This window comes from Saimiri boliviensis, chromosome 12 (assembly GCF_048565385.1).
Source record: "Saimiri boliviensis isolate mSaiBol1 chromosome 12, mSaiBol1.pri, whole genome shotgun sequence".
Lineage (NCBI taxonomy): Eukaryota > Metazoa > Chordata > Mammalia > Primates > Cebidae > Saimiri > Saimiri boliviensis.
Window position 1 is genome coordinate 98,676,039 of NC_133460.1, and position 18,813 is coordinate 98,694,851.

Genomic DNA, 18,813 nt, shown 5'->3' on the forward strand with positions numbered 1-18,813 from the left:
GTTTTTCTCTTCATTTTTCCCTTATTTATGTTGTGATATTATTGGGTGTTGGGGTGGGGCAGGGGAGAACATTTTAAAGAAATGATTTTTAATTTGAGCCTATCTCTTACCTTTTACACTCGAGATCATTAAATTTACTTGGGCTACTGTTGTGAGCCAGTTATCCATTTCAATGGGATTTCTAACATAACTTCAAGAATCCATTGTACTACATTCTGAGAAGTCACTCCTAGATAGCAAATTCCCTCCATTTTTTGTGGTCTATCCCTGTTACCCCTTGGTCTTCAATGGTGAGAACCATTTCCTTTAATAAGTCTATAATATAGATAATTGTTTTCTCATATTTTTGTAATTAAAACAATGAAGTCAGTGGTCTTAGTTTTATGTGAATGGTATCTTATCCTTTAGTTCCTTAAAGCAGTAGTAGTTTTTCTTTGTCTTCCAGGATTCTGATACCTTGTCATGATGTTGCTAAGTATCTTGATGCTAAAAATATATTCCTTGAGTAGTTGGAATTGTATAGACTGTATAATTTTCATTTCTGTGAGTTTCCTGAGTTATTTTTCATTGTGCTTTTGAAGCCTTTCTTTGTTGGACTCTTAGGTTAGCCCTACTTACTTTTCTCTTGACTTGTTACTTAGGTTGCTTGTATCTTTTTTGAACTATTGAATACGCTTTAAATTTATAATTATTTTATCCTAATACATTGTTCCCTGTGCAATTTATCATTTCACTGTAGAGTAAGTAGGTCCTAATCTGATATGTTTCTACTTCAGTATAATGAGAGGATATCTATTCCAAATTACATTTTATTGAACTCTTTTAGGGACTATAAAGAGTCTGTTATAGAATGTTTTAATTAGATCTGAACTTGGCTTTTCTAAGTCACTGATTTTCTTTGTTGGGGCACTAGCTTTTGGTGACATCGAAAACTGTCCTTATTATAAACATTTATTATTGGGAAGAAGAAACATGCATGAGCTGTCAGACTGCTGTCTTCCAGGAACCTTGCAGTCATAGTCATACTCTTGTTTAAATGATTAAAGCATGCATATATACACATAGATGTATTTTTTTAACTTTAGATGAAAACAAAATGGCTTACTTTTCTGTTTTCTTCTGATAAGGTGATCCTGAAGATGCTGGAAAAATGACAGCTGAAAACAAAATTGTTGTAGACAAAAGTGACCTAATCCCGAAAGTGTTAACTTTGAATATAGGTGATGAGTTTTGTGGTGTGGTGGCCCACATTCAAACACCAGAAGACTTCTTTTGTCAACAACTGCAAAATGGCCGTAAGTCAGTTCTCTTGATTTGTTGTCAAGCTAAAATACTTCAAGAGACTCGACATGTAGAAATAATGTATATTTACATATTTCTTTAAGTTGTGATCTTTATCTGCAGGTAAGCTTGCTGAACTTCAGACGTCCCTTAGCGAATACTGTGGTCGGTTATCTCCGCGCTCTGATTTTTATCCAGCCATTGGTGATATATGTTGTGCTCAGTTCTCAGGTAAGGAAAGAGTATTACTGATTTCTAAAATTTATTATTTTTTAACTTACAATTGAGTAGAAACTGTTGAAACATAGTCTTTGGTTTGCACTGATGGCTGGATTTGAAGCTTGAGTATTAGAGCCAACCAATCATGTTTTTAAATAGATCAAATTAAACTGGTTGGAAGGAGTGTGGTCTGATCTGTGTACAGGTAGAGGGCCTGTGTGTGTCAAGGAGATGGAGGTATAAAGGAGGTATTTTGGGTTATTTTGTCAGCCTTTTGGTTTTTGGAGACTGGTAAAGATAATTCTGTTTAAGCTAATAGGTGGATATGCAAACTCCCAGGATCATACCTTCACTGGTTTTATTGAAACAGCAAGAGAGCCTGAGCTGTCATGGTGCAGCCTTTGTATGGCACAAGTCCTGCCTTATGATAACCAGATTATGTTATTCTCTGCCGAAGAGAGGTCCATGGGCCTCATGGAAGGGGAGATGCAGTAATCCTTCAGTAAATTGATCAGTTGGTTGGTGTAGTCTAGTTGACTCATGCTTGCCAGGTGTTTTATAACTAGTCTTGCTATTAAATGCTTCATGTACTGATTGAGACCTCGTGATTCACATGATCAGTATATGTTCTCTGTCCTAATAAGCTAACTCTACTGGAGAGATAAGGCATGTAAACTAATAATGACAGCATATGGCATAATTAATGTAGTACACTACTAATAAAGGTTACATTTTAGGAGTTGAAGGCTTCTGATAAGCAAAATTAGTAAACATACTGTTGTATAAACTTGATACCTATTAAAGAAAAATCTATAAATGACCATCTCTAATTTGAGGAGGAAAGGTTTTTGTTTATTTCTACAGTGGAAGAATCATTTGAGATTGAGTCTCTCCCTTTTTCAGAGGATGATCAGTGGTACCGTGCCTCCGTTTTGGCTTATGCTTCTGAAGAATCTGTACTGGTCGGATATGTAGATTATGGAAACTTTGAAATCCTTAGTTTGATGAGACTTTGCCCCATAATCCCAAAGTTGTTGGAATTGCCAATGCAAGCTATAAAGTGTGTGCTAGCAGGTATGGAATTTTCATAGCCTCCATATTCTTTAAAAATTCTAAAGATGAAGAAGGAAACTTGAAAACATGAAAAGATACATCAAATAGGGAAAAGCTGCTTCTCAAAACGACATGATCAGATGCTTAAAAGTTTCTATACATGTCATTTATCCCACTAAGATCAGAGATTTTCCACATCCATCAGTTGGCTTCATTAAAATGTACCATAATTTATAAGGAGTTTCCTATCTCAGAGGGTATTTCAAAGTATTTGCTTGAAGCAACATTCTTATAATTACATTTGCAGCTTATCCCAGATCTTTTCCTCAGGCAATGCTACAAAATGTAGTTATATCCCAAAATACTTCCTTAGGCTATATTCCCATGGGTGGAATGGGTCAGTAAGTCTCCTTTTCATGTTTGTGATACATATTGTGCATTGTTTTCCAGAAAGGGTTGACCTAGTTTACATGCCCACCCAAGAGTATGAGAGTGTCCATTGTTGTACACATTGGTGCATCAGAAGGATGCTTCTATGTTATTTCATCCTGGCCAATTTTGATAGGGTAAAAATGAAATCACTTTAATTTGCCTAATTACCAGTGAGGTGAAACATTTTTTATAAGTTACTTGGCCCTTGCATTTAATGAACTGATGAAGCATAACTTGGGATTGCTGATTTTAAGTGCCCTGTCAGTATTGAGTTGTAAGTGCCACCGATATTGCATATGTTAATGTAAGGGACGAGTATTTCTTCAGGGATTGTTTTATACTTTTTGTGTATGGTTTTCTTAATTTTATTGGGCTATAATTTACTTGCTTTAATGTTCACTTTAGGTGTTAGCTATACAATTCAGTAATCCTCAGTAAATTTGCTAAGTTATACAAACATCACCATAGTCTGATTTAGAACATTTCCATCACCCCAGTATGGTCTCTTGTGCCTATTTATGGTTAGTCTTTTCTCCCTAGGTAGTAACCAATCTACTTTCTGGCTCTGTAGATTTGTACTTCTGGACGTTTTATGTCAGTGAAATTATGTGGGTTTTGTCTTACATATTATAGAAGCTTTTTACAAGCTTTTTCTTTTGCTGTTGGTAGAGATGTGAGTCTGGCCATGTTGCCCTGGCTGGTCTCAAACCTCCTGCCTCAGCCTCCCAGAGTGCTGGAATGAGCCATTGCACCCAACAGGAGTGAGCCACTGCACCCAACCAGCAGGCTTTTTCTTTGTTAATGATGCATTCATCTTTATGTTCTTAAGTGAGATGTTTTTGTTTCAGTGTTTGCCATAGGTTTCTTAAGTTTAACTTGGGGAAATTAGGAGCTACATTTCTAAATGCTTTAAGAAATTTTAACATTCATTCAAAATTCTTTGTTAGGAGTAAAGCCATCATTAGGAATTTGGACTCCCGAAGCTATTTGTCTCATGAAAAAACTTGTGCAGAACAAAATAATCACAGTGAAAGTGGTGGACAAGTTGGAAAACAGTTCCCTGGTGGAGCTTATCGATAAATCCAAGATGCCTCATGTCAGCATTAGCAAAGTTCTCATAGATGCAGCCTTTGCCGTGGGAGAACAGGGGATGGTGGCAGATAAACCCAGTGACATGAAAGAAGCCAGTGGTAAGTAAAATGTTTACTAGATAATGCATATTCTGGAGTTCAGATGGTTCTGTAAATACAAGTTTCTTGTACTTAGAAAAAGAATTTATGTTGAATGCCTTTCATCTTAAATAAAGCATCCATCTAAATATTTTAAGAATGTTTGAAAAACATAATTTTATGGAGAGTTGTACAGGTTGCTGGCAGCTGATCAGAATATAAATTTGAAGTTTACTTAGATAATAATTATGAGACTGACTTTAAGGTTAATATCCCTATAAAGTCGCTTAAAAAGTCAGTGGAAACTCAATTCTTCAAAAGCGGATTCCTCAGCAGCTCCAGCCTCGCTGCATTCTCTCTCCACTATGTCCATTTATTTTGCAAAATATTTAATTATTTTCACAGTTCCCTTGGGTGTGGAAGGAAAAGTAAATTCACTGGAGTGGACATGGGTTGAACTTGCTGTTGACCAAACAGTAGATGTTGTGGTATGTGTAATATATAGTCCTGGAGAATTTTATTGCCACGTGCTTAAAGAGGATGGTAAGTTGATTTTTGTCATTTGTTTCTTTTTACAAATACATTGGCGTAGATAATAACTTGACATGAGTTGGTTACTGAGTGATAAAAGTACCTCTTTCCAAGAAGAACCAAGTAGGTATTTGTATTTCCAAGAAAGATTTGGTTATACTTAGCTTTTACTCTGTTTTAAGCCATTATTTATATTTTCAGCAATTCTTGTTTATATTTAAACCAGTTTATATTTCATAGACTATCTCCTAAATTCATTTACAGAAATTAAATTTGGCCTGGTATAGTGGCTTACAACTATAATCCCAACACTGTGGGATGCTGAGGTAGGAGGATGAGGAGCCCAGGAACTCAAGGGTGCAGTGAGCTTTGATCATGCCAGTGTACTCCAGCCTGGGCAGCAGAGCTAGACCCTGTCTCTAGAAAACAACAACAAAAAAGAAATTGAACTTTTATTGCAATATTAACATATAGATACATATGTAAATAGAAGAACAACATAATGAATTATCACAAACTCCACACACTTGAATAACCAGCCTCTAAGTCAAGCTGTATAAAACATTACCGGTATTCCGGAAGTTTCCCTCCTGTCCCCTCCCATCATTACCTCTTCTCTCTTTCAAAAATAAACATTTCTGCTTTCCAGTAGCACAGAATAGTTCTTCCCGGTTTTGAACTTTATAGAAGTAGGATTACACACTATGTGAGCCCCTTCCTTCCTGCTGCCCACTTCTCTGTGTCATTGTTGCATGTATCTTACCTTGCTTTTCCTTGCTGCATAGTGTTCATTGTATGTTAGATTTGTTACGTTGTTTTTCTTTGCTGCATAGTGTTGCATCCTATGAATTGTAGTTTGTTTCCTTCTACCATTGGACGTTTGGCTTGTTTCGCCTGGGCTGTAGATTAATGTGGCTGTGAACATTACAGCACATCTGGTCTACATGTGTAGGCATTTCCATGGAGTCCATACCTAGGAATAAAATTGTTGGGTCATGAAGGGTATGTAAATTTGCAGCTTCCCCATCTGCAAAGGCCAGTTTCTGAAGTGATTAAGGAACATGTGGTTGCTCCACAACCTCACAAGCATTGTGTTTTCTTTTTCATTCGAGCCATTCTGGTGAGCATCTTTGATCTTGACTTTGCAAATCTTGGTTTTTCTTCGTCAGATAAGGACATTTACCTAGATAAGTAAGGCCCTGTCAGACCCCATAGTTGGGAGATTTGTCATTCCTTCATTCCGAATAATCTGGTAGGTAGGCCACCATTGCATCTAGGTTAAAATTTACAATTTTGAAGTTCCTTTTTATTGTTATAGGTGATTATTATACAGACATCTAAAAATTCTAAAGATGAAGGAAACATTAAAATATGTTTCAAAATTTACAAAATTCAAAAGTTACAAAAGTATGTATAGTGGAAAGTAAGTTTCCTGGTTCCTCTTCTCACTAAATGTTTTTTCAGAGATAATACATATGCTTGTATGAGTATATACCTTTCATGTATCTATAAATGGTATAAAGTGGTAAGTAATTTTTGCATTTTTTCTTCCACTGCGTTTTGGATATCAGTTCACATGGTGTTTTCTCCAGTCTCTTTTTAGATAACAGCTTTTATTTTGGAGTTATTTTAGGTTTACAGAAACTCACAAAGATGATACATAGTTCCCATATGCCCCTCACCCAGCTTCTCCTGTAGTTAGCATGTGATCATGGCACATTTGTTGCAACAAAGAGACCAACAGTGGTATATTACTAGTAACGGACACCAAACTTTATTTGGTTTTTGCTAGCTTTTCCACTAATGTCCTTTTTCTGTTCCAGGAGCTACTTTGTGATGCCACATTGGTGTTTAGTCTCCATTCCATTCTTTTTCATGGCTACATGGTATTCCACTGTGTGGGTTAATCCTAATTTAATTAACCGAATTGTGGATAAATACAAAATTAGCGATTTACAAACTTTTATTACTAAAACAAATCTTGTACTGTGATTTTTATGTTAGGAATATATCCCTGGGGCAAGTTGCTAAAATTGTTACTAGAGTATTAGGTCAAAGGAATGTGTGTGTTTGTGCTTTTGAGAGCTAGTGTTCTTAGACGCCAGCCAAACAATCCCACAGCAACAGAGTGTATCATTGCCTATCATGTATCCTTACACTTTATTTAGGCTAACCTGAAAGGTGAAACATCTGACACGTTAGAATTTATTTTCCATTTCGGTAAGTGAGCCTTTGTCACACACTTTTGATACTACTGAGTGGTTCAGATCCCTTTCTTCTGCGTGCAGAAGCTCTCCATGGTCTGCATTTTGCAGGGACACCTCTGATGTCTCTCTCCAGGGGCTGCCTGTCCACTTGTCTGCTTTGCTAGCCTGCTGTCCACTTTTGGCTGCCTAATTTCATAATTTTGTCCTTTGTCTCAGAGCCACGTCTTCCTTCTGGAAGTACTCTCCCCTTCAAATGTGGTGTACTTTGAATTTATGAAACCTCTAGCATACAGAGCTCGTGAACTCTGACTTCTTATCATACATTATCTGTGCCGTCCATTTATAGTCACTTTCAGGACAGCTTTTAGTTGTCTATGGGCTTGTATGTTTTGTCTGCCTGCAAAGTTCCTGCTTTAGTGTATTGATTATCATGCTGTAATTATGTCTTTGTGCCTAGTAAATCATTAGTGTTGGGTTATTGAGACTATTAACTAAGTAAAAATTTACTTGCCCAATAATTTTTTAATAAGGAAAAGCATTAGGGTAAAAATAGTAGTTTGGGGAGGTACCTGGGATTTTTTAAAAAATTTTTTAAAAGTTAATTTATTTTACTTTAGGTACATAGTATATGCAGCATCTCTCCCCATGTTATCCCTCCCCACCCTCACCTCCCTGGGATTTTTATGATCAAGACATTTTCTGACTTTAAAGGAAAATTTATATTCTGTATCTTCTAATATTAAATGCTACATGTATTTTATGTTCAGCTTTAAAGAAACTCAATGATTTGAACAAGTCATTAGCAGAACATTGCCAGCAGAAGTTACCTAATGGTTTCAAGGCAGAGGCTGGACAACCTTGTTGTGCCTTTTTTGCAGGTAAGTTCCAATTGGTGTAATCTTGACTTTTAGAACCTTGTATTTCTTAACATTCAATCGTTATTTTTAGTGTACGTTTTCTTAACGTTTAAGCAAATATTTTTCATGGCCAAGACTAAATGAATACTTATGATGTCATATGTTTTTCCTTCTCTCTTTGTAACAGGGAACCTCCAAGTGATGCTTTGTTGCCTAAACTTTATTAAACATTATTTTAATGCTTTTATTTCCAGAATTTCTGATAATATTAAAGTAAGTTAGCTCATGGAAGAGCTGTTCATGGGAAGTTCATTATTCTGGTCGTTCTATAAGTGTTTACAGTATTTTGAAAATGTATTTGCTGAATCATCTTTGTTACAAGAATGTTTCTACTCTTTACTACTACTACTAATTATTGTTATTATTGAGATGGAGTCTTGCTTTGTCAACCAGGCTGGAGTGCAGTGGCGTGATCTTGGCTTACTGCAGCCTCCACCTCCTGGGTTCAAGTGATTCTCCTGCCTCACCCTCCCAAGTAGCTGGGACTACAGGTGTGTGCCACCACACCCAGCTAATTTTTTGTATTTTTAGTAGAGACGGGGTTTCACCCTGTTAGCCAGGATGGTTTCGATCTCCTGAACTCGTGATCCACTCACCTCAGCCTCCAAAGTGCTGGTATTACAGGTGTGAGCCACCATGCCCTGCCGCTGCTTATATTATTTTTTGCCACATAACAAGTAAAATATATAATTTTTTACCACATAACAAGTAAAATAATCTGAGCTGTTGGTGGTAAGAGTATTATACATGTCCCAAACTGACAAGTATATTCAAGTCTTACCTTCACCTTTATACTCTGTTTATTGGATAGGTTATCAATGAAATCTTTTAATTTAAAATCTTTAAAAGTGTGGTACTACAAATTTTGGGGATAGTCTAAAAATAGATTTCTAGAGATTTTTGAATTTTGAAAAATGGAAGGCATTATTTGGGGAAGTAAGCAAATTGATTACCTACTTTTAGATAAAGGGTGGCTTTTTTCAAAATAAGTATTTCAAGTGTCGATAGAAAGGAAATGTTACATGTCACAAACTCTGTGTTAAACCTAGGTGATGGTAATTGGTATCGTGCTTTAGTCAAGCAAATCTTACCAAATGGAAATGTTCAAGTACATTTTGTGGATTATGGAAACATCGAAGAAGTTACTACAGATGAACTCCGAATAATACCATCATCATTTTTAAACCTTCCCTTTCAGGGGATACGGTGCTGGTTAGCAGGTATGGTATACAATAAGAAACTTTCTCAACTATTTTCTAATATTTGGGGCATATAATTTTCTGAGCATTAATATCTACAATTTTAACATTTTGTGTGGGTTAGAAGATCCTGCTTCATATTATAAAACTTAGAAATTTATTTACAATATTGGCCAGAATGTCCAGTGTTGTTGTTAGAGTAGGGAAACGGCTGCTTTACTGACCGTGGGAGTAGAAACTGTATGATCCTCTGGACAGCATTGGCAGGATTCCTCAAGAACCTCAAGTGTTTATACCTTTTGACTTAGTAGTTTTGCTCCTAGTAGTTTATCCCAGAGAAATCTGGGAGTTGCACAGAGTAGGTTACAAAAATAATTATTACACTGCTGTTAATAATGGCAAAATAACATAGTCAATAATAGCAGATTGGGTAAATGATTTATTTAATGGATAATGATAGTAATTATTTCATAGGGTTGTTAGGAAGATTAAGTGAAGGTTTAGGGCAGGGTGTGGCACTCAAAGTTCTGCATGTTTAACTTTATTGCATAGTCATTAAGAGGATGTTACATGTGTGTTACTAATATGAAGAATTGTTCAGGATTTAAGTGAAGGAAGCAGGTTATAAAAGAGTGTTGTAATGAAGACAGCAGACTCCAGAGCCATCTCTGCTGCTTGCTTTCTATGAGACGTTTAGGCAAATTATTTAAACTTTAGGTGTTTCTGTTTCCTCATCTGGAAATTATTACTACCTTCCTCAGAGTTGTTAATAAAAGAAAAATACAAAGCATTAACAGTGCTTGGCATTATACCTGTAGTAGTGGTTATTATTATAAACACTTTATAAGAGAATGTGTATATATGTGCATGTGTGTATCTTTGACATCTGCACATAAAAATTGTGGATGGTTGGACTCCAAAATGTTAACAGTGGTCAAGTCAGGCAGCATAGATACATTTATTTCTTCTGCTAATCTGTTTTCTATTTATTTTACAATAAATTTCAGATTATTGTTTCTTTTGGTTTTCTTTTTCTTTTTGAGATGGAGTTTTTGCTCTTGTTGCTCAGGCTGGAGTGCAATGGCATGGTCTTGGCTCACTACAACCTCTGCCTCTTGGGTTCAAGCAATTCTACTACCTCAGCCTCCCAAGTAGCTGGGATTACAAGCATGCGCCACCACACCTGCCTAATTTTTTTTTGTCTTTTTAGTAGAGATGGGATTTCTCAATGTTGATTGGGCTGGTCTTGAACTCCTGACCTCAGGTGATCTGCCACCTTGGCCTCCCAAAGTGCTGGGATTATAGGCGTAAGCCACCGTGCCCAGCCCAGGTTATTGTTTATAATTACTGTGTTTTATTCCAGTGCTGCTTAAGATATGGCCCCCAAACCAGCAACATCAACATTGCACCTTTTAAAAAACTCCAGATCCTTGGCTTCCACCCCAGACCTACCAAAATTAGAAACTCTGGGTAGGGCCCCACAGTCAGTGTTTTAACAAGGCCTCTAGGTGATTGCGATACATGTTCAAGTTTGAAAAATCACTGCAAAGAAAACAAGGGTGTACGCCAAAATTATCCAAGAAAAATAATTTTTGCTTACATAGTGAAAAACATTTTGAAATTATTAGAAAACTGGCCGTCCACAAAAGTAGAAGTGCATCAGCTGACGTCTTTTACCAGCATAATGGTTAACTCATGATTTTATACATAACAAATTCTAAAACAGACAGTACTCCTATTTCTTTTTTTTCTTTCTTTTTTTTTGGAGACGGAGTTTCACTCTTGGTACCCAGGCCGGAGTGAGTGCAATGGTGCGATCTCGGCTCACTGCAACCTCTGCCTCCTGGGTTCAGGCATTTCTCCTGCCTCAACCTCCTGAGTAGCTGGGATTACAGGCACGCCCCACCATGCCCAGCTAATGTTTTATATTTTTAGTAGAGACAGGGTTTCACCATGTTGACCAGGATGGTCTCAATCTCTTGACCTTGTGATCCACCTGCCTCGGCCTCCCAAAGTGCTGGGATTACAGGCTTGAGCCACCGCGCCCGGCCCTATTTTTTCATACTGGAAAGTGCCAGGTAAACATAATGTTACCAGGGAAAGTAAGGAGAGATCCTGAGCCTCGTAATATCCTAGAGTGTAAATGCATTATCTGTGAGTCAGGCATGGAGGATATTGAAGATACTCAGGATTGCCGACCTGAAAAGTAAACTTGGCGAAGACCTGGTCCTGGGTATTATTAAAGCAAAAATGAAGCTTGTAGGTAGGATTCTTTTTACTGCTGTCTTTATTTTCCAGATACACAGCCTAAAAACAAGCATTGGTCTAAAGAAACCATAGCAAGATTTCAGAGATGTGTTACTGGGATAAAATTGCAAGCAAGAGTGGTTGAAGTCACTGAAAATGGCACAGGAATTGAACTCACTGATCTTTCCACTTCGTATCCCTTAATAATTAGTGATGTTCTGATTGGTGAACATCTGGCTTTACAATCTGTTTTACCACGTAAAGACCTACCAAATGACAGACTTGTTAATAAACATGAGCTTCAAGTTCATGCACAGGGACTTCAAGGTAACATTTTAAAATCATTTATTTGTTTAAATTTGTTATTCCTTGCTCTCAGAGACTATGAAAATGTTTTCATCATAAATGACAGTTTTCCTGTAGTATGCTTTATGGACATAGATTAATAGATTAATAATGTATTTATTGAAACATTTTATTGAACAAATATACTCATTTTAATTATCAGATAAACAGTTATTATACAGATATATCTCCCTTAAATATTGAGTAAATTGTAAGAATTATATTAAATATTTGAGAGAGAGAGAAATATAATACAGAAATACACTACAGGAGTGTAACAGTTCAAAGATTCTCATTGTAGTCAACTTTTTTGCACTGCCCACAAAATCCCTCAAATTGAATAGATTGTTCTGTGAAAATGCAGATTTTTATTTTGGGAATTTGCAAACGTTGATAATCAGTTGATGAACAAATGATTGAATTAAATATGTTACTGAGGAAAACAGTAAATTTTTTAAATTCCATGTGAGGCCTGTGTTTTGCATGTTTTCAGCTACCTCTTCAGCTGATCAATGGAAGACAATAGAATTGCCAGTTAGTGAAACTGTACAAGCAAATGTATTAGAAATCATAAGCCCAAACTTGTTTTATGCTCTACCCAACAGGATGCCAGGTAAGAAACCAAAATTCGAGACATACTTACGCTCATCTTTTAAACTATAAAATGAAAGTGCTGATCTTGAATTCCTTAGGAAGTGAAGCGGAAAAGAGGCTCACTGTTTTAAGGACGAACTGATCATAACACTTAAGGCAAATTTAGTTATAAAACATGAGTGGGGGCCGGGCGCAGCGGCTCATGCCTGCACTTTCGGGAGGCTGAAGTGGGCGGATCACAAGGTCAGGAGTTGGAGAACATCCTGGCCAATGTGGTGAAACCCTGTCTCTACTAAAAAATAAAAAATTAGCTGGGTGTAGTCCCAGCTACTGAGGAGGCTGAGGGAGGAGAACTGCTCAAACCCGAGAGGCAGAGGTTGCAGCGAGCAGAGATCATGCAACTATACTCCAGCCTGGGAGACAGAGAGTCTGTCTCCAAAAAAAAAAACAGTGGGAACATGAAGGTAAGCCCTACTACAATCAGCACCTACCTATCCAGTAGCCTGGTCTCGGTAGTCTATACCTTTTTAATAACAAAAGTGTCCTTAATTGCTGTATAATTTCTTATTTAAAAACACATTATCTATATTGAATCTTACTTACCGTTTTAGATATATTGAAAGACTTTGTAATCCATCCGTAATCATAGCTTTACTACATCTTAGAGGCTTAGAGAAACGTTTCACACTGGAACGAACCATGAAGAAAAGTAGCATGTGGAAGTTTATTTTTAATTTTCCTTTTTTTTGTTTCATGGAAGTTTACACTTAAGGAATATCTTAAATGTATATGGCTTTATTCTTGTAGTATCTGAATAAAAGTGCAAGTTGAATGCAGTCTTTTTAGAATAATTTGCAGACACTTTTAAGGCTAAAAAAATGAACCTTTGTTTCAAATTGTTAAAGTTAGAACTGTGGTAATGCCAATAACTGCTCTTAAATTTTATCTCTAATACTACAAAATTACCTTTATTCTGTGTATTAAAAAGCAGGAGCTTAGGGTTTTTTGATCCTGACAACATGTAGTATGATGAATTGGAAATATTATTGAGAAAAAGTTTATTAAGTATAACACTCACTGAAAAGTACACTAAACAGTCGTAAAAATACAGCTTAATAAGTTTTCACAGAGTGAACAAACTAGTATAACCACCCTGATCAAGAAATTAATCCACCGGAGGCTTACTCCCTATTCCCGCCTAGTATTGATTGCATCCCTTCTGCAAATGGCAACTAGTCATGGGTATATTTATTTTTAAATACAATGTGTATTGTATATACATGTGTATATTTTAAATATGCATATTTTAATATGCAAATGATTTTTTGATTAGTCTTGCCATTCTTTACTGTCAATAGTAACATTGGAAATTTTCTTCACAAAAGATTGTTTTTATATATTTTAGAAAATCAGGAAAAGCTCTGCCTATTGACAGCTGAATTATTAGAGTACTGCAATGCTCCGAAAAGTCGACCACCCTATAGACCAAGAATTGGAGATGCATGCTGTGCCAAATACACAGGTAAGGTTCTTTTAGGGAAGATATTTGAGGAAAGGTACTGGGTCTGTTTTCTTTTACATGATACTATGGAGATTTCAATGTTTTAGCTGCATGTTTCATTTGGTTTAGGTAGAGAAGGAAGGCAGTGTTGTGGATTTAATTCATATTATTCAGCTTTTCAATTCTATATAGATTATTTTTAGGCAAGAATATAGGTAGATTTGTACAAATCTGTCAGTACTTGTAGGTAACCAGCTTGAGATAACCACACTCTATTCTAGTGGGTCAGTCACATTACATTTATTTATGGAGGGGTTACAAAGAGTTTATAGGGCTCTGTATGTGAATGTACTAAAAGAAGAATGAAATGCCTAAGGGAGACAGGCTCATTGATGAGGGTATACTTTGATCATTATCCATTTTAATATTTCATTTTAACAAATTTCTTAAGCTAACATAAATAACACTTGAAGTAAATATTGTGATTTCCCTCTGGGAGTGGAGCCAGGTTGTAGGGCTGCTTCATGGTCCACAGTCAGGTTCAGTTGGCAGGCCTGTGACTGGGGGCATGGATAAGCATGGCTCCTGCCAGTCCCTGGGCAGTGGTGGCTGGTGGCAGGATGGCAGCCAAGTGGGGCTAGAGCTGAGTTCACCTGGGGACAAGGCTGCTTCCAGTCAGCAGCTGAGAGCGAGGTCTCAAAAGTCTGCCACTGGGGCCTAGGCCTGCCTTCTGAAAGAGCCCTCCTCCATCTTGGGCTCCAGTGGAATTTCAGACTCCCCCGTCTGAATCCCAAACCTCTTTGAAAGGCATTTTTGTGGCTAGATGGACACCAGAGTACTTTTGTTGGACACAAGTTGGGGACCTTCAAACATCATGGTCTTGTAGATGTCACTAGCTTTTTCTTTTATATGGCAACTGGGTCTACATTTTCTCTCCCTTTCTTCCCAGAATAAATCATAATTTTTGGTTCAGTAAGTATTCTGTTTTACTTCATTAGGACTGCATAAACACTATAGCTGAGCTGCATAGTATATTACAATTACATTCTCTTTTTTCACTTTGTTGTTAGTATTCTATATATTTTATTTATTTCCAGTTCTCTATATTAGTGCTAACTCCCCAGAATACTACATGTACTTTATCAACTTTTACCATATTGAAGGCATCCTCAGCCTTCCAACCTGCTGCTGTACAGGCTGCTTATCCCCCAGACCTGGGCTGTTAGCCTGGGTTTTTCCTCACCATGCTGAGGATTGTTTCTGCGCTGCCCCGTTGTTTCCAGGACTGCCCCACCATGTGTTAGCTAGATTGCTTCCTCCCTCGCCCCACCTGGTTTTTTGAATCCCTGATTTCCCTTTTGATTTACTCCCATGTTTTGATGGATCCTGTCCTCCAGAAGTTGAGAAAAGGCGCATGTAAGATAAATTTTCTGTTAGCTCCCGTGTTTGAAAAAGTATTTATCTGGCCGGGCGTGGTGGCTCAAACCTGTAATCCCAGCACTTTGGGAGGCCGAGGCGGGTGGATCACGAGGTCAAGAGATCGAGACCATCCTGGTCAACATGGTAAAACCCCGTCTCTACTAAAAAATACAAAAAAATCAGCTGGGCATGGTGGTGTGTGCCTGTAATCCCAGCTACTCAGGAGGCTGAGGCAGGAGAATTGCCTGAACCCAGGAGTCGGAGGTTGCGGTGAGCCGAGATCACGCCATTGCACTCCAGCCTCAGTAACAAGAGCAAAACTCCGTCTCAAAAAAAAAAAAAAAAAAAAAAAAAAAAGTATTTATCCTAATAGTTACTTGATAGGGTGCCTGGATACAGAATTCAATTGGAAATCCTCTTCACCTTACAGTTTTGAAGGCACTGCTTTCATTGTGTTTTAGGTGTTGGTGTTTCTGGTCAAAAGATTGATGTTATTCTGGATTCCACAAACTTCGTACGTTTTTTCTCCCTTTCTGGAACTGTTAGTATTCTCTTCACCTGTTTTGAAATTGATGATGTGACCTTAGTATGGTGTTTTCTTTCTGCCATTGTGCTGGGCACTCAGTGGGTGGACCCTTTAAGTCTGGAAATTCATGAGCTTCAGTTTGAGAAACTTTCCTGAATTAATGCTTTTATTTCCTTTTGTTTTCTTTTCTTTTCGGAGCTTCAAGTCTTCTAATGTTGGATTTGAACTCTTCTGTTAAATATCCTCTTCTCTCTTTCATCTTTTTCAATACTACCCTGTTCTTCTTTCAAGGGTGCAATGTCAGTTCTCCAAGGATGTTATCAGTCTTGTAATGTTCATTGCCATCTTCCTCCTCTGCCTTGGCTTCCCTAAGGTCCCGTTTTGTTTTGGTCTCTCTGTGATGTTAGAGGCTTTCTTCAAATCTCTGATGATCCTGTGCTGTTCCTGTATTTAAGATGGGGCACTGAGAAGTTATTGGGAAGTCGCTTTGAGAGTGGGCAGGAGCTTGTCCTGGTGGCCTTCACTGTGGGTGATCTGGTGGTGCCATTTCACTGTGGACTCCCAGTGTTGCCATCCTCATGGGCTGTCGCGGGGGCTGGTTGCCTCCTGCCTGAAGTGTACAGCTTGCCTGCCAGCGTTAAACTCTCCCTGGTCTGCTCTGCCTTACGTTCTCTAGTCCATGGCCTCTGTGGCTCATCCTCTCACGAGAGGAAACCTCCAGTCTTCTTTACTCGAGTAGAAGCATTATTAAAACATGGAACATAAAGCTCACCATTCTCTTTAGTAACTTTAAAAATAGGTGTTACATGTAAATGAGTTTATGAGCTAAAACCTGTTCAGATGTCTTTGCAAGGAACTCTGCTTCCTTAGCCAATCTTCATTTCCAACTCCATCTTAACTCCTACTTGTGAATGGTAGCACCAGTTGTTGAGGCTTTAGGGGTTGGGAATCTGTGACGCGAGCTGGGATGCATTTTGGCTTCCCCACTGCCAACTGTGGTTGAGCTACCATGGCTCTACTCGATCATTTTCATTCAGGCATCTGCTTTCCAGCTTCCAGTATTCTGTTGTCTTTTCTCTTGTTCTCTATTCCTGTGGTTTTATGCATTAAAAAAAAAAAATCCTATTAAGTTTGGGCATGGTGTCTCACACCTGTAATTCCAGCACTTTGGGAGGCTGAGGCCATAGGATAGCTTAGTTCAGGAGTTCAAGACCAGCCTGGGCAGCATGGCAAGACCCTATCTCTACCAAAAATAATTAGGTGGGCATGTGGCATACACCTGTAGTCCCAGCTACTCGAGAAGCTGAGATGAGAAGATCACTTAAACCTGGGAGGCGGAGGTTACAGTGAGCCAAGATTGTGTCACTGCACTCTAGCCTGGGCTACAGAGCCAGACCCTGTCTCCAAAAAAAAAAAAAAAATTACATTTTTAGTGGGAATGTAGAGGTAAATGCTTTATTTAATTTTAATTGTAACCAGAAATTTTGGTATGGATGTTTAAGTGATGTAAATATAATAACTATGAATAACTCTCAAGGTAGGAGGAGTCACTAAGTTCTTGCTGAGATTCCATTATATTTTCAGGTGATGATTTTTGGTATCGTGCAGTTGTTCTGGGGACATCAGACACTAATGTGAAGGTGCTCTATGCAGACTATGGAAACATTGAAACGCTGCCTCTTTGCAGAGTGCAACCAATCACCTCTAGCCACCTGGAGCTTCCTTTCCAAATCATCAGATGTTCACTTGAAGGTAGACAGCTAAGTCACTTTCCAATTTAGGTGCATGGTTTTTTTCCTCTTTATGTTTCATAGCTCTAAGTCAATCAAATGGTATTTCTAGTAACTGCCTAAATATTTTTAAATATTAAGAGAGTTTTCAATTAAGTTTTATATCCTTTATTTTTTTATTAAATTCACAAAAACTGTGCTCAGTCTTTGTTTTATAGATTAGTTTCAGAGGGTCAGGGTTCAGAGATTCAGTTTTGCCCCATGTTTAGGCCAGGATGTGAACCAGGGTATCTTGTGTCTGTGAAGCAGGGTGTCTGACCTCTCATTTGGGGTCTTCCTGCTTTGTCACATCTCTTTAGGGACTAGAGGCATTCAGATAACACCATTTCTGGCTACCTTATTATACATAATAAATCCAGCTCCTCAGTTGGAATTCGAAAAAAGTGAACAAAAATACTTAAAGTACCTTTTTACTGTTACTCCTGATATCTTTATGCAAAGGACTTGCAGATACTACCATACTGATTGCCTTATGGTCCTCTTTGGTTTTGACTCAGAGTTGGAAAAGTATCTTTGTTTTTTGTTTCTCCCATTGGAATATATGAAGGACATACGTGTCTGTTTCATGCCCTCTAGTCCAAGATTAATGCCTGATGCCTTGTTAGGTGATCAATAAATATGTATTGAATGAATTTGCCTTTTGTAATGCAACAGCAGTAGTACATCAAAGCATACTGAAATCCAGCTGAATCCAGTAAACCTTTTGCTTGTTATTCTTACATAATTTATCTAAATACTATCTGTTTAAAAGGAACTAAAAGACTGTAACATTCATCTTTTCCAGGATTGATGGAATTGAATGGAAGCTCTTCTCAATTAATAATAATGCTATTTAAAAATTTCATGTTGAATCAGAATGTCATACTTTCTGTGAAAGGAATTACTAAGAATGTCCATGAGGTGTCAGTGGAGAAATGTTCCGAGAATGGGACAGTCGATGTAGCTGATAAGCTGGTGACGTTTGGACTGGCAAAAAACATCATACCTCAAAGGCAGAGTGCTTTAAATAAAGGTATTCTTTTCAAGTGTTACTAACCACAGATGTTAAGTATGAGGAATCACAGATAATCAATTTAGTTGACTTGACCTTTCCTCACTCCCTGTGCCATACTCTCTTCTCCTCCTCCTCCACAAATCCAGTGGCAGGGCTCTCATTCCTGTGGCTGCCCGGGAGGGCCGCCTTGATAGAGGCAGTCCTCCGAGTCCAGATGGTCCTCAGCGCTCAGCAGTACTGCTGTGGGGATTGACACCAAGAGCTCTGGAAATGCCAGGTGTTCTGCTGTTCCCTATTTCCAATTTGCTTTTTGATCCTGATGAAAATGAAAAATGAGAAGTCCTGTTTTTGAGATTGCATCTTCCTGGTACTTGATAAGATATATATTT

General features: G+C 37.8%; 1 protein-coding gene across 1 annotated transcript in view; it reads left to right on the top strand.

Moving 5' to 3' along the window:
- Positions 1-18,813, top strand: part of TDRD1 (tudor domain containing 1) — a 45,784-nt gene that overhangs the window by 22,365 nt on the left and 4,606 nt on the right. Inside the window, exons 11-22 of the mRNA XM_074382915.1 lie at positions 1,128-1,295; positions 1,405-1,512; positions 2,404-2,574; positions 3,933-4,175; positions 4,560-4,697; positions 7,660-7,770; positions 8,859-9,029; positions 11,307-11,582; positions 12,094-12,213; positions 13,600-13,716; positions 17,225-17,392; positions 18,215-18,442. Coding sequence (XP_074239016.1) covers positions 1,128-1,295; positions 1,405-1,512; positions 2,404-2,574; positions 3,933-4,175; positions 4,560-4,697; positions 7,660-7,770; positions 8,859-9,029; positions 11,307-11,582; positions 12,094-12,213; positions 13,600-13,716; positions 17,225-17,392; positions 18,215-18,442 — 2,019 coding nt within the window. The remainder of the gene's footprint in view (positions 1-1,127; positions 1,296-1,404; positions 1,513-2,403; positions 2,575-3,932; positions 4,176-4,559; positions 4,698-7,659; positions 7,771-8,858; positions 9,030-11,306; positions 11,583-12,093; positions 12,214-13,599; positions 13,717-17,224; positions 17,393-18,214; positions 18,443-18,813) is intronic.